The sequence below is a fragment of the Marmota marmota genome, unplaced genomic scaffold (assembly GCF_001458135.2).
Source record: "Marmota marmota marmota unplaced genomic scaffold, marMar, whole genome shotgun sequence".
In the NCBI taxonomy this organism is placed as follows: domain Eukaryota; kingdom Metazoa; phylum Chordata; class Mammalia; order Rodentia; family Sciuridae; genus Marmota; species Marmota marmota.
The window spans coordinates 44,494,816-44,509,714 of NW_026000037.1; the positions used below are offsets into that span (position 1 = coordinate 44,494,816).

The 14,899-nt window shown below is 36.1% G+C and overlaps 1 protein-coding gene across 6 annotated transcripts in view; it reads left to right on the forward strand.

The window, feature by feature from the left end:
- Window positions 1–14,899, forward strand: part of Gpd2 (glycerol-3-phosphate dehydrogenase 2) — a 194,802-nt gene that overhangs the window by 86,768 nt on the left and 93,135 nt on the right. For all 6 annotated transcript variants that reach the window (XM_048812290.1, XM_048812288.1, XM_015479192.2 and 3 more), the window contains 3 exons: window positions 2,724–2,888; window positions 3,721–3,865; window positions 11,632–11,825. In XM_048812290.1, coding sequence (XP_048668247.1) covers window positions 2,724–2,888; window positions 3,721–3,865; window positions 11,632–11,825 — 504 coding nt within the window. The remainder of the gene's footprint in view (window positions 1–2,723; window positions 2,889–3,720; window positions 3,866–11,631; window positions 11,826–14,899) is intronic.

The following is a 14,899-nucleotide window of genomic DNA, read 5'->3' on the forward strand; positions in this document are numbered from 1 at the left end:
AAATAGAAAGAGAGAGAGAGAGAGAGAGAGAGAGAGAGAGAGAGAGAGAAAGGAAAAGAGCAAATGAAAGTGAGTTTGCTACCATCCCCTGAACGTGGACTCCTACAATGCAATGGGAAGTAAGTTCCATTGGGTTGAGGCTGCCCTGTGTCTTTCTCACCATCGTGTTCCCTGCATTTATCATAGCACTCAGTTCATGACAAAGGTTAATTATTTTTGCAAGCAGATGGATCTACAGATAAATGTAGTATTGGAAAGTTTATTAAAAAGGTATGTGCAAGACATAATGCTGATGCAGAAGCAGTGAACAATTTTGCCTTGGAAGGGGCAGGATGCAGATAAGGTGAGACTTCATGGTGAGATATTTGATCCAGATCATAAGAGACAAACAGAGGTTTCCAGAATGGCACTCAGCCAGAATACAAATAATAAGTTTGGGCAAAGTTCAGAAGTGTATAATGGCCTGAAAGTTCAGGGAATCGCAAATAATTTGGCAATACTGGATCCAAGAATATTGGGAGTAGATGAATTGTGGCAGATGTGGATCATATCATGAAGGGTCTCTACCAATAAGTAGCATTCCCCATTGAAGTCAAGATAGGTACTCCCAGCTCCTGGGGGTGGATGTGGAGAAATAAGGAGCAGAGGAGTCTTCTTTATCTTACATTTTAAACTGCAGTTGATCTTCTTTACCTTAAATTGTATTGTGATTTACAAGCTAATTAGGGAGAGATTTCTTAATATGGAAACAACAGCCTGATGAGCTATACTTATACTGCAGTGTAAGCCATGCGTATATGATATACTGATGCTGTAATGAGATTTTTGTATGTTTCAAATGCATTAAAAGAAAATTTTATATTTTCAAAGTCAGTTTAGACCCAAGTGATTGTGTAATAGATACAGCACTTTACAAAGGAATCTATTTTTTAGTGAATGGAATTTCTGCCTGGTTCCTTGGAACAGCAATTTCATCTAGGATTTAAAATAGTTCATTTACACATGACTTTCCAGAGACTTGTCCTGTCTGTAAGTCAACAAACCCAAAATGGCTGAGCTTCCCTACAATATGCCTATGGTGAGAGCAAACATGACTTGGATTTCATGTACTACCAAATGCTTACCTCAGCCGGGTGCTGGGGAGGGTGTGTCATTCTTGTACAGACATCTGCCAGAAAGACTGCAGAAGATGAGTGCTGTGTCATTGCCTTGAAAGGAAAATCCCTAGTAGAATTTTTATTTATTTTCTTTAGACTGTGTGTATTTAACTCTATGGAGCACACCTCTGCTTTAAATAAGGAGCTCTGCATTAATAAATGTTTTTTTTTTTTTTTTAACTTAGTTTTAGACATACCTGTGATTATTTTAAGCAACTTTGGGGTCATGCTAAATGGAAACTTGAGGAATTGCTCCGCTTCCTTTCTATGCCCAGCTCAACTGCTGCTCCTGTTATTGTTGTTTTCTTTCCCCTCCTACTCATCCTGTTAATTTTTGGACATATTAATTCCAGAATAATAAAAAATTTGCATGTTGAGGTTTAATATGTGTTCCCCACTTGGTGGCATATATAATTTTGGGGGGAAGATTCTTGGCTGATGGTATTAATTCAGAGGTTCTGGAATAAGATATTTGTGGGGAGGGATGGCAGAGTCTTAAGTCATTGATTCTCTCTTTATAACTTTGCCCTTTTAGCTGGAACAGATTGCTTGTGTAGTGCTTCTAGCCGTGCACAGGCTGAATCACAAGGAAGAAACTTTACATAAACCATTTATACTAAATGTTTGGTATGCTGGCAACATAAATCAACAACAATATCCATTACAAATTCATCCCTTTATCAGTATTATCTTGATAGAACTGATCCCAATGTGTGGGAATTTGAACTCTGCTTCAATACATCTAGCCCTGATAATTAATTATTCAGGGCACAGAGAACCTGGCCCCAGCAATGTAGAGTAATTCTTCCTGGTCAGCGTTAACTCCACTGGCAATAATAAATAGAAAAAGTCTCCAGTGATGTCAGTATTTTAAAGTGATTAATCATCTTTCCCCCTTCTCCTCCCCCTTAGTTTTCTTTAACTAGGATTTTTCAGCAATAAATCTTTAACAATACAGGTAGGAATTGTTCTGTAATTAAATTTTGCCCTGCTTAATTTCTTACCTTTTATGTGCGATTAAAAAAAATGTTACATTTTAAGGAGCCCTGATCAAAATTCAAACCAAGAAAAATCCTTTTATGGAATATGGCGAGATTTTCTATGGAAGATTAAGCTCTTGATTTTGAATATTAGATAGAGCACATACTCATAAAAATTGTTCATCAACACCAGTTGGGGTGTCAAATATTCTAAAGTTTTGAATTGCTTCACTTTCATGCTTATGGTTTTTCTGTATTAGGAAAAGTCTGACATATACATCTGTTCCCACATGGAGAGAATAATTAGTTATTTCTTAACTTTCAGATAATTGATGTCAGCTCTGTAGGAAGGGGATATTTTTCACCATGTTTGTGGCACAAAATGTATTTACTGAAGTGGCAGGTGAAGACCTGACTGAGAATGACCATGTATTTTCAAATCGTGCCCTGTAGAGCTGCCCAACCATCATGTATATTCTGGGTGACAGGGACAGATGTGACATATCTGTTGTGACACACTTCTGTACCACCAGTCTGTGGCTCGAGGTGACTCCTGTCCCTCCCCTGATGCTTTTTCCTGCTGCAGGACAACACAATGATGCACGGATGAACCTTGCCATTGCTCTCACTGCTGCCAGGTATGGGGCTGCCACAGCCAATTACATGGAGGTAGTGAACTTGCTCAAGAAGACAGACCCCCAGACGGGCAAGGAGCATGTGAGCGGCGCACGGTGCAAGGATGTCCTCACAGGTATGCCATGTCTCGGAGCGGGAGGTATTTCTTAGAATCTTGCCTTGCTTGTATAATGACTGAATTATAATTTTTCTGTCACTTTTCTTCCATTTAACCCGGGCTTCAGAGTCATATTAATTATATTCCTTATTGTCAATAATGACTGGTTTTACGTGAAAATTTTTCCCTTGTAGGAATTGGCAATTTTCCCCTTTGTGTTAAATAATAATAATAATAAGGATAATAATAAATGCCCACAAAATTCTCACAGATATGAATGCATTCCATTTTCTTTACAAAAACATATAATTAATAAAATTAAATAAATGTACCAAGTTTCAAAGTATCACTTAGGTGACACAGGCAGTGCATTTACATGTCATTAAAATCAATCACCTTTAACTTTTGTTAGATTCTTTCTTGTCCTGGTCCTATGGCCATACAGGCAACTGCAAAATTACATTATTTCTTGAACAAAATTAACACTGGGAAGTGTGTTGTCTCATGGCGCAGCTGTTTACACATTTGAGTTTTTAGGAGAAAGTGACTTATTTATTCTCATTCCACTTTCTTCATGTGTGGCACCTTGATCCTGAGCATTTTATAAATAGACTGAGCACCACAATGAAAAAATGGCATGCTTTCTCTTTAATTTGGACTTGTGTTTGGTAAATTTACTCAGGAGTGAGCCTTTTGTTTGGCTCTTCAATAACTCTGGCTGCTCATGTCACTTAGTGTGGTATGCAATATACTTCGCCATAGGTTAAGTTAATAGATGAATTAATAATCCACAGCATCAGTGAACAGAGAAACAAATAGGGTGTGTGATTGATGCTGCTTTCTTTCACAGGGCAGGAATTTGATGTGAGAGCCAAATGTGTTATCAATGCTACGGGACCTTTCACAGACTCTGTGCGCAAAATGGATGATAAGAATGCTGCGGCTATCTGCCAGCCAAGTGCTGGTGTCCATATTGTGATGCCTGGTTACTACAGGTAACTGTACTCCATCTTGTTGTTCCTCACCTGGGAAAGGGCACAAGCGATTCCCTATGCATTTAATTTCTTCTGGTACACTCTTCTTAATAATAGATGGCCTAACTTGCTGTTCTAAATGAGGAGAAAATGATGGAACTCTTCTAACACAAAATATAAACCAGGCTGGGGAAAATCTTAGCCACTTATGGCAGTATTCATTTTTAAAGTCTAATGGGGATCTATTTTTTTTATAGTGTATTTTGTTCATTATAGTCACTTTTACAGATTAAATGTTGGTATTTTAAATTCTATTCTTAATAAGATATTAAAATTTAATCCCGTCAAACTTCCATAAAGGATGTTTTAATTAAATCATTAAGAAATTAATTTTGTCAAATATTTATCCTTATGAGCAAGTTGGAAATATTAGCCTCTTAGGTATTCTTCAGTTTATAACTTTATAAATATGTTTTTAAAACTCAGATGTAATTTTCAGAATATCAAATTAGCAAATATAAGTAGGGATGGAGAAGGGAGTAGGGGTAGAGATGAAGTATCGCTATTAATTGAATCTCATTTAAGTGGGGTGGTGGGTACACAGGAAACCATAAAAACTCCAACTTTTATGTGTTTTTGAAAATTTAGAAGAAATATGTATGTATTTCTTGTCAAATTATTAATAATGATTACTCCTAATGTATATTTTAAGACATCTGTGGAAAAAGTCATATGACTGTGCCAAGAGTACAGAATTTATATGCTGTTGTTAATTCCATATGTGTTAAATCTAGTAGGCAAATAGTAATTCTACATGAAATAATGAATTATATGCAAAGATATTATGTCATAATTTGTTCTTAAAAAAGATTAGAAACCACTTTATTTCCTCACCTTGGGAGAAAATAGATTATGGCCTATCTAGACAAGGGAATATTATGTAGTCAATAAGAATTAAAATTATAAATAACTTCAGTTGTCCTAGGAAAATGCTAATAATACAATGTTAGTTTAAATTTGAATTCATATTGTCCTAGGAAAATGCTAATAATACAATGTTAGTTTAAATTTGAATTCNTTTTTTTTTTTTTTTTTTTTTTTTTTTTTTTTTTTGCGATGGGGTGCAGAGGCACTTGACCACTGAGCCACATCCATAGCTCTATTTTTTATTTTATTTAGAGACAGGGTCTCACTGAGTTGCTTAGTGCCTCACCTTTGTTGAATGAGGTGGCTTTGAAATCAAAATCTTCCTGCCTCAGCCTTCCAAGTCACTGGGATTACAGGCATGCACCATCCTGCCCAGCCATACCAAATACACTTCTACTCAGTGTATTCAAGAGAACTTATCTCCCAACTTCCAAAGTTTCCTACGCATTTTCAAAGCTGGAAACACCAATGTAGCTCTAATTTTGATAATAAAAATGTATGCATCGGTACCTAATTGAGTTTTAAAATAGTTTCAGATGCAATTATATACAGTCATTTTTGTGTTGGATTAAAAATATTCATGGCCTGATAGTTTATGAGAGTTTTTAACATCTGTGAGAACAGTGAATACAGGTGTGTAATTATCAAAATTCTTGTATTTGTTTAGATTTACTAAATTCAACATATTCTTATGCATATTTTGTCTTATGTTTTCTTCAGTATTGTCCTATGATGTCAGAGGACATTTTATTACCTATTATTCCCCAAAGGCCTTAGGTTAATTCTGTCACATAATTACTGCATTCTTTGGGACAAACCATTTTCTTTTGTAAATGCACCATTAAGATAGGAAAGCAATCAGTTATTTCAGAGTACATAGGCAAGGAGACAGGACAAGAGTTAAGCCAAGGTCAGACCTTGGCATAGAACTTCCTGGTTTGTTCACCTTCTCTTCTACTAATTGTGTGACCTTGGGTAAGGTATTCCTTTCTGCTTCTGATTCCTTATTTCATATAGTATCTAACTTCTATTAAGTCTGATAATGATTTCTTTTCCTGGTACCAGGGATTGAAAGAGGTGCTTAAGCAGCAAGCCACATTCATACCCTGTTTTATTTTTTGAGACAAGGTCTTACTAAGTCGCTTATGGCTTTCCTAAGTTGCTGAGGCTGGTTTTGAATTTGTGATCCTCCCAAGCTGCTGGGAATACAGGCATGCACCACCACATCCAGCTTTCTAAAAAGATTTCAGGGTTTTTTTACAGGAAGATGCGGGTACCAGGGATTGCACTGAGGGGTACTCAATCACTGAGCCATATCCCCAGCTCTATTTTTTATTTAGATACAGGGTCTCACTGAGTTGCTTAGTGCCTTGCTTTTGCTGCAGCTGGCTTTGAACTCCCTATGCTCCTACCCTCAGCCTCCTGAGTCGCTGGGATTACAGGTGTCCGCCAACACACCCAGCTAAGATTTTTTTGGACAATGATCTTTGATTAATTTTTATCTGTTTTGTTGACTCTATTTCCTCAAATCTTGGTAGTTTCTAGTTTATAATAATGCCCATAGTTTCCCCCCCCCCATACCATGCTGGTGATTTAATCAAGGCCCTTACACATGCTGAGCAAATATTCTACCACTGAGCTACATCTTTAGTTCTGCAATAACTAATTTTTGAATGAATCCTAACTTTTTTTTGTATCCACTTGCCCAAGTTGAGATAATTGCTTTTTTATATTAAAATGTTAATATAACATTTGTTACATTTTGGATCAGGAATGTTCCCCAAAGACTCATGTGTTAAAAGTTTGGTCCAGTGTGGCACTAACGGGAGGTGGTGGAAAGTTTAAGAGATGGCCTAATGAAAAGTCTTTAGGTCTTTGGAGGGCCATGAATTTGAAGGGGTTTGAGGGATTCTGGCCAATTTCTCTCACTCTCTTTGAACCCTGGCCATGACGTGAGTGATTGTACTCTGCCACTTGCTTATCCCATGATGTGCTGCCTTGTCCCAGCCACAGTGTCTGCTGCTAATGAACTGGAACCTCCAGAACTGTAAGCCTAAATAAACTTTTCTCTTTATAAGTTGATTATCTCAGGTATCTTTAATAGTGATGGAGCACTGACTAATGCAACAGTTATAAAGGTCTTTTTAAATATGGGAACAAAATACAATTCTTCATCTTAATTCCCAGATAATCCCTATAGACAAAAATAAATAAGTAAAATGAACATAAGTGATTAATCAGAGATTTCTATCATTCTGAAAAGAGAGAGACAGTGAAAACCTTTTCCTGGCTTCATTCAGTTTTCTGAAAGTCAGTAATCTTCTTTAAGTTCTTTCCATAAAAGTGTATGCTTTTACTTACACATGTTTGTCCTGTTACAAAATTTGCAGTAGAGTGGTCACATGATAGATATTGTTCTATAGTGTGTCTTGTATATTTTATAACAAAATAGATAAGTTTTTAAATAAGAAATATGTACATATATATTACCTGGATATAATATTTTCAAAACAAAAAGACCGTTTAATCCTAAAAATTTAGCATTAGCCTTAGAACCCCTCTCCATAGATCATTAAAGTGTTAGATCACAGCTAAGTCTGTTTTGGTCCAAAATGCAGTAAATGATTTTTCTTGAGAAAAAATAGTATTTTTATTGGTAGCACTGTGAACTACAGCCACTGTATATGGTGTTGCTGAGGAGTGGTCCACAGCCTGGCTCCCATTCTGGCTCTGTTGCAGATGAGTCTCTTAGCTGTGGACTGTGGCCTGGAGTAAGGGTTTATTCCTTTTTTTTTTTTTTAATTGATGACCTTGAGGCAAGGACAGCTCTGGCCTACCTCAGGATTGATTTGCCTCTCCCCATCAAATCATTCTCTTGGGTGGGGTCAGAAGATCTCAGACTGAAATGAGTCTCTGACCTCATCAGTCAGTCACTCTCAACAGTTGTGACTTGAGGTTCTGACCAGGTCTGCAGGGATGAACCAGAGCTGGTATGAACCTTCTAGGGCTGCCCTGCACCAGGCTGAGGAGAACTTAAGACCCAGTGTGGCAGTTGCAGCCTGATTAGTTTGGCATTTCAGAGTTTAGTAGCCACTGATTTATCAAATATAGGATGGTAAATCAAGAATGAAGGCTGTGCTGTGTATCTTGTCAGGCCATTTTCCGAAGCATCTTTGTGTCATTTGTAAATTTGTTTTAACCTTAACTAATGTTTTACATGTAGAATTATATTGCATTATGGTAATAGCTTTCTTTCTTTTCTTTTTTTTTTTGGCAGGGGGAGGCAGGAGGAATTGTTTCAATTTCAGAAAAATCCGTAATACAGAGATCAGTTTCTTAAAAGCACTCTTTAAGTTATATAAAGAATAAATCTGTAATTTTCATCAGAATTGTGGCTAGGTGCTCTTCCCAAAGCAGCAATAATATACCAAATTACTAAAATACATGAAAATAATCTCCCCCTTCTTCCTACTGAATCTTTTTCCTGCTGACAACAGATCAATTTTTTTTTTTGCATATTGTGTACATACCGTTAGCTCTAACACTGATTGCTAAGTAGTTAACAATAAATTGATTTCAGTTTAACTAAAGGTACTTCAGGAAAGCAATGGTCTGCAAGAGAAAAATGTTCATTACCTTTAATCCTCGACACACACATAAATTTGCTAGCTTTTCCCTCTGATGTCAAATGAATCATTCAAATTGAAACGAGACCTGTGCCACACTGCATTGTATGTACCATTACTATAGTTGATACCGTTATCGAACTTTAGTGTGACCTTGCAGAATTAATCCTTCATAGGAAAACAAACTTTTCTTCCCTAAGGGAGAATATGAATTAGGTAATTTAAAACTAATGAAAGATATTTCCAAGTGGATTCTTAAATTTTTATACCATTCATTAATAGTTTTGTCTTCCCTCTGTGCTTATTAATTTTATGTTTGACACATATGTCTTCACTTAAGCAGTTGATTCTCTACAGGTTCCAGTGTGTTGGTAACCATCACCTTCACCCTTTAAACTGCTTTTATTGCACTGAAATTTTTAAAGGATTCAGTAGCTGTGCTTTGCTAACTGCATTTCTTATCTAGGTTGTTGAATATTAGAATTATATAAGTTTTTCTGGTTCATTATTTTAGGTATCTATGTTTTTGGTCCATGAGATGGTTGCACCTAAATTATATCAGCATATAATTTATTTCTCAAATGTTGGAGCATGAAATTTATTATTTTTCTTCAATTATTTACAAAATTAATTGCAAATTACAAAATTAATTGCTTGATCTCTGAATGTGTTAATTGCCAATCTCAAAGTAATTTATTTACTTAAGGATATCTCACTCATGATCAAAATAGGTACCCATAATACTTGTGATTAACTATGTTTAAGATTTTTAGAGTTTTATAACAAATACAAAGAAAAAAGGGTATAGTCATATTTAGAGTTCAAAAATACTCAATATTCAAAGTTTTTTTATATATTTAAGTGAAAGTAGTTTCCTCCAAGTAACACTGAGTGAAGGTGAGAATCTTTGCTGAAGTTCTAAATGATTGGCACACTTCTTTGGTGCTGTTTGGATTTCCAAAGTGGAAGATCTGTTCCATTCTCTCTCTTTTTTTTTCGTCTCACTCTTAAATTTTCTTTCTTTTTTTTTATTAGATGCTCAAAACATTACAGTGATCTTGACATCATATATTTGATTCAAATGGGGTATGAATTCTTATTTTTCCACGTGTACAGATTGCAGTATCACATTGGTTTTACAGCCACGTTTATCCATACAGCCATACTAGTGTCTATTGTATTCTGCTACCCTTCCTATCCCCCCTCCCCTCCCCTCCCATCACCTCTCTCTACCCACTCTACTATGACACTTTTCTCTCTCTCTCTTTTTTCCCCCTCACATCATCTTATATGTAATTTTGCATAACAATGAGGGTTTCCTTCCATCTTCCGTGCAATTCCTTTTCTCTCTCTCCCATTCCCATGCATCTCTCAACCCTATTTAATGGTAATCTTCTTCTCATGCTCTTCCTCCTTGCTCTGTTTTGAGTCAACCCCCTTTTATCAAAGAAGACATTCGGCATTTGCTCCTTAGGGATTGGCTAGCTTCATTCAACATAATCTGCTTTAATGCCATCCATTTCCCTCCAAACGCCATGATTTTGTTATTTTTTAGTGCTGAGTAATATTCCATTGTGTATAAATTCCACATTTTTTTAAATCCATCTATTGAAGGGCATCTGGGTTGGTTCCACAGTTCTGTGTCCATTCTCTACTGTGCCTCTTAGGATAAGCTCTTGGTAGTGATGCAAAGACAGAGGAGATATGACAGGTTTTTATGGGCTTGAGGGTTCCTTGCCTGAAAGATTAGTATTCTTTGTAGTTATTTAAATAAAGGAGATACATTTAGCTATGCTGACTGTAGATATTTTTTTTTCTTTCATTCTTTCTTTCTTTCCCCCCCCCCCCAGAGGCACTCTAACACTGAGCTATATCCCTAGCCTTTTTTATTTTGGGACAGGAACTTGCTAAGTTGCTGAGGCTGGCCTTGAACTTGTGTTTCTCCTGTCTCAGCCTCCTGAGTATGTGACAGTGCACCTGGCAATTTCATTTATGTACTAAAAATGTTTTTTATTTGTTTTTAAACCGTTGTTAGCATCTCATTATTAGACATTTGAATCAATCTTTTAAAACAATTTTTAAAGAAATGATAAAAATAAAGAATTGACTGTATTCCCTTTTAAATTTGTGTGTGTGAGGGATTTCTTGCCATTGGTTCAAATCAAGTAAAATTGTTTCCTTTTTTAAGAAATTGCATTACTATAAGCTAAAAATGTTAAATAAAATACTTTAACACTGGTTTTATATAAGAATTTGGTCAAATTGAACCAGGTATCTGAATTGAACAAGTGTTCTGTTTGAATATGATGCTTTAAAACCTTAACAACTTCTCCATATTTCTTTGAATGGCTAATGAGTGCATTAAAACAACAGTTTGTAGTGATAAATTCAATGGGTTTTGTTAATATTTATTTACAGTTGCCCATTCTTTCAAATGTGTTCTATAATTTGGTTTTTAGATAATTCAGAATATTTTAGAAAAAAATTTTTCTTTAATATTTGGGAAGATTTTCTACAATCTGTCTGAAGAGGCAGGCCTGCACCCTGATTTAATAGCATAACAGTGTTTTCTATTTAAAAGATTTTCATTGCTAAGGTGTTCCTCTCCCTTTGACCTATCCTAGGACATTGTTAGTTATTAGAAGAAAGCTGAGCTCTTTTCTTCTGTGAGCACTTCTTGAGATTTCTGTAACCTTGAAATATATATTTGGTGAAGTGGCATGAGTTCATCTAGGCACAAAGGAGTGAAGAACTTGATGATTACATTTTAGTTTCCAGAAACTTAGATTCTTCACTTTCTTATGTTCTTCTGAGACCTTCTACTGAAAGATGTGCCAAATGTCAAATGTCCCAGTAAAATACTTTTCACAGACTCGAAAAAAGGTTGAAGAGCTATTCTTAATTGACCATAATAAAAGAAATTATAGGCATTTATCCCACTGACATTATCTGATGTGAATGATCCATGGAGTATAAAAACCAAAACAATTGGAAGTTAATTAACCTTGCATTGTTGAGGTGGGGAGCGCTGTTCTGCTGCAGAAGAGGATTATTACATTTGCTTGGTACTTTTTTGTTACTCATATTATTATTTTTTCCTTCTAGGAATTTCTGGAGTAGGGCAGTACAAGTAATAGTTCGTGTCTTGTTGGCTTATTTGAACATTAGTAAGTGAAATCGTTTTTATAGAAGACAGAGTAATAAAAAGCTTCTGCTAATTTCTTTTTACCTTAGCCCAGAGAGCATGGGACTTCTTGACCCAGCCACCAGTGATGGGCGAGTTATTTTCTTCTTACCCTGGCAAAAGATGACAATTGCTGGCACTACTGATACACCAACTGATATCACACAGCACCCTATACCTTCAGAAGAAGATATCAACTTCATTTTGAATGAAGTGCGTAACTACCTGAGTTGTGATGTTGAAGGTATGTGTTTCTTTAAGTTTGACCTCTCTTTGATAGCTCTGAAAGCTTTTCAGCTCTCACTGGAATTACCTTGTCTCCAGACTGACTCATCTTCACCCCTGGCCTATTATAACCCAACTTGCTGCCTACTTCTTCTATAAGATTTATGAGGACCAAATTGTCACATAATAAAAAACAATTGCCTTTTCTTCTCTGCTTTCTGCATTCACTAAAAACTCATGCAGTTCATTTCTGAAACATTCTAATAGCAAGAAGGGAGTGCCCCACTCTAGTTTAAATGCGCATACATTTCCAGAACAGTCCAGCAATATTTGATTCACTGTTTAGTTCTATAGCTTGGGAAGTCTGATTTTAGAAATAGGATATCCATAGGAAATATTTAAGCAAAGAAATGAATAGGTACAAGTACATGTTCTAATAAGTTTGTATTTTAGTTTATTTTATGTTGCTATAACAAAATAGCTGAGACTATGCCGCAGTCTGGCTGGGCAAAGTAACCAGGGGGTGACAGGCAACTTGTGAAGGTTGAAACAGCAGGAGCCACTTTATTGTAGGACAGTAGAGGTATATATACATTACTGAATACACAGCTTGACTCAAAGTGCCAGGCGCCATCTTGACTTGTCTGTGGCCCTCAACAAGACTAGATGCTTTCATTAAGAAAAAAAAAAAAGATTTATTTAGCTCACAGTTTTGGAAGCATAAAGTCCAAGATGGGGCCACCTCATCTGTTTGGCCTCTGGTGACTGTCTCCTGACTATGTCACCACAAGATAGATAGAATCTCATAGTAGAGTACAGATGACAAAGCAGGAGAAGGGACAGAAAAAGGGAGAATAGGAGAGGAAGCAAGAAAATAGGGAGGATCCAGTCTTGCTCTTTTATGACAACTTTCTCTTGGGAGCTCTCCTGGATTGGTAGCCTAATCCACTCTATGATACTGACATTAAATTCTTTCATAAGTGTGGTCATAATGCTGCCATCTTCCACTGGGCCAAGGGTGGTCATAATGCAGCCATCTTCTATTGGGCCCACCTCTTAGAGTTCCCACCACCTTCCAATACTGTTACAGTGGGGACCAAGCTTCCAGCATGAACCTTTGGAGAACAAACCATATTCAAATCAGAGGATCTGTTACTGTGTGGAAAGTACAGCGAAGCCAAAGTTTACATCTTTCTAGTTCTTACCTGGGTATTTAACTTGGTTGTCAAAGCTTTTTGTCCAATGATTTTGTATAATGTCTATTATTTTTCAAGGATAATTTCAAAAATTCCCCAACATTATCCTTCTGTATTTCCAGTCTCAGTTACTAGGCTCACCATTTACCCTTCAAATCCACATGTCTTGTTTCAGTTCAGTCATATTCAGGGGTGTCCTCTATAGTAACTCTTCATCTTAGCAAAATATTCACACTTCAGAAACCACCCCTGCCAGGCACAGCAGCCCATGCCTGGCTAACTTTTGGTGAGGCCCTATGCAACATAGAGAGAACCTGTCTCAAAATAGAAAGCAGGGTGGTGGTGCTGGAAATGTAGCTCAGTGGTAAAGTGCCCCTGGGCTTAATCCCAAGTACCAAAAAAAGAAAAAAACAAGAACAACAACCAAAAAAACCCAAAACACCTCTCTCTTCTCATGGGTCATAGTGCTACTATATCACAACATGATTATTGCAATAGTCCAAGATCTATTCTCACTTAGAGCTGCTTCAGGATAAGGATCCTTTTTTTTTTTTTTTAAACCACAAAGCTTTATTATCTCGCTGACATGCTACTCATGATAGTTTTAAATTTAAAAAGTCAGTTATAGATGCTTCTGGGATTTTGATATTGGTAACAGTTTAAAAATTTTTTCCTATATTAAAATGTTAAAGGTTTAACATTTTGGAAAAATAGTCCATGCATTTATATTAGCAATTTTATAATGCTGGCTTTATTGAAGGACATGCAGGCACCATTTTAGTATGAATGCAACTCATTGACATCTGTAAATCCTTTCTCCCTGAAGGATTTTTTTTGTGTGTATGTGTGTGTGTGTGTGTGTGTGTGTGTTTTCTCATATTTACAAAGAAAACAAACAGCTTTGAAACATGGTTCAGGTTGCTCTCTTACTTTAATCAATTAATCCATACTATATAACTTAGTTGCTTCTACTCTAAAATAATGGATATAATTTCACTCTGAATAGAGCCTCTTTAGATATTTGCAATAATAATATAAATATATTGAAATCTACATGGCTAATGTTTTTTGATATGGGGTTTCATTATGTTAACCAGGCTGAACTTGAACTTGCCATCCACTTTCCTCAGCCTCCCCAGTAACTGGGATGACAGGTGTGTGCATCATGCCCTGCATGCATGGCTAATGTTTATACTTACTTTCTCTCTCTCTCTCTCTCTCTCTCTCTCTCTCATTTGAGAAGTAGTTATGCCTTGTTTAACATGCATATTTAAATATTCAAACCACTTTGCAATTTTATATTGATACTTTATATTTACTTTGAAAGTTTAGGAGGAGCTTCAACATTTGGGTACAGTTGTATCTGATTCAGTGCATTTATTATTGACAATAATTCTACTTTATTGTATATTAAGCTGTGTATAATTGTTGTTTAAAGTAGGTTTCTATCTGGGTCTTAAGATCAGTAAGTTTAGATTGTTAGAGAAAATATAAATTAATATTAACTCAGTTAATATTAACTAATCAAGAAAATATAAGATTAATTCCAAAATCTTAAAGTTCAAGTGCAGTAAGGATATGCAACCTAACTGCTTACACAGCTGAGAAGCTGGATATCCTGGATGCAGTGGGGTCCTGGAGGCCACTGTGCCCATGTGTGGTGGGCATCTCCACTGGAGGAGTGAGCCTCAGGCTCTGACGGGGACTGAAGGATTTTGAATCTGTCCATAGATAGAGAGAAGACTTGGATTACCTGGTTAGTTCATAGACTGCCCTTCAATTAACATATCTTTTGGTAGTCAGGGAATGGGTGAAACTAACAAAGAATTATTGTTAATTCTGATATTTGATAAAGAGGTTAAAATTATTACTTAAAAATTACATATCAGATGTTTTT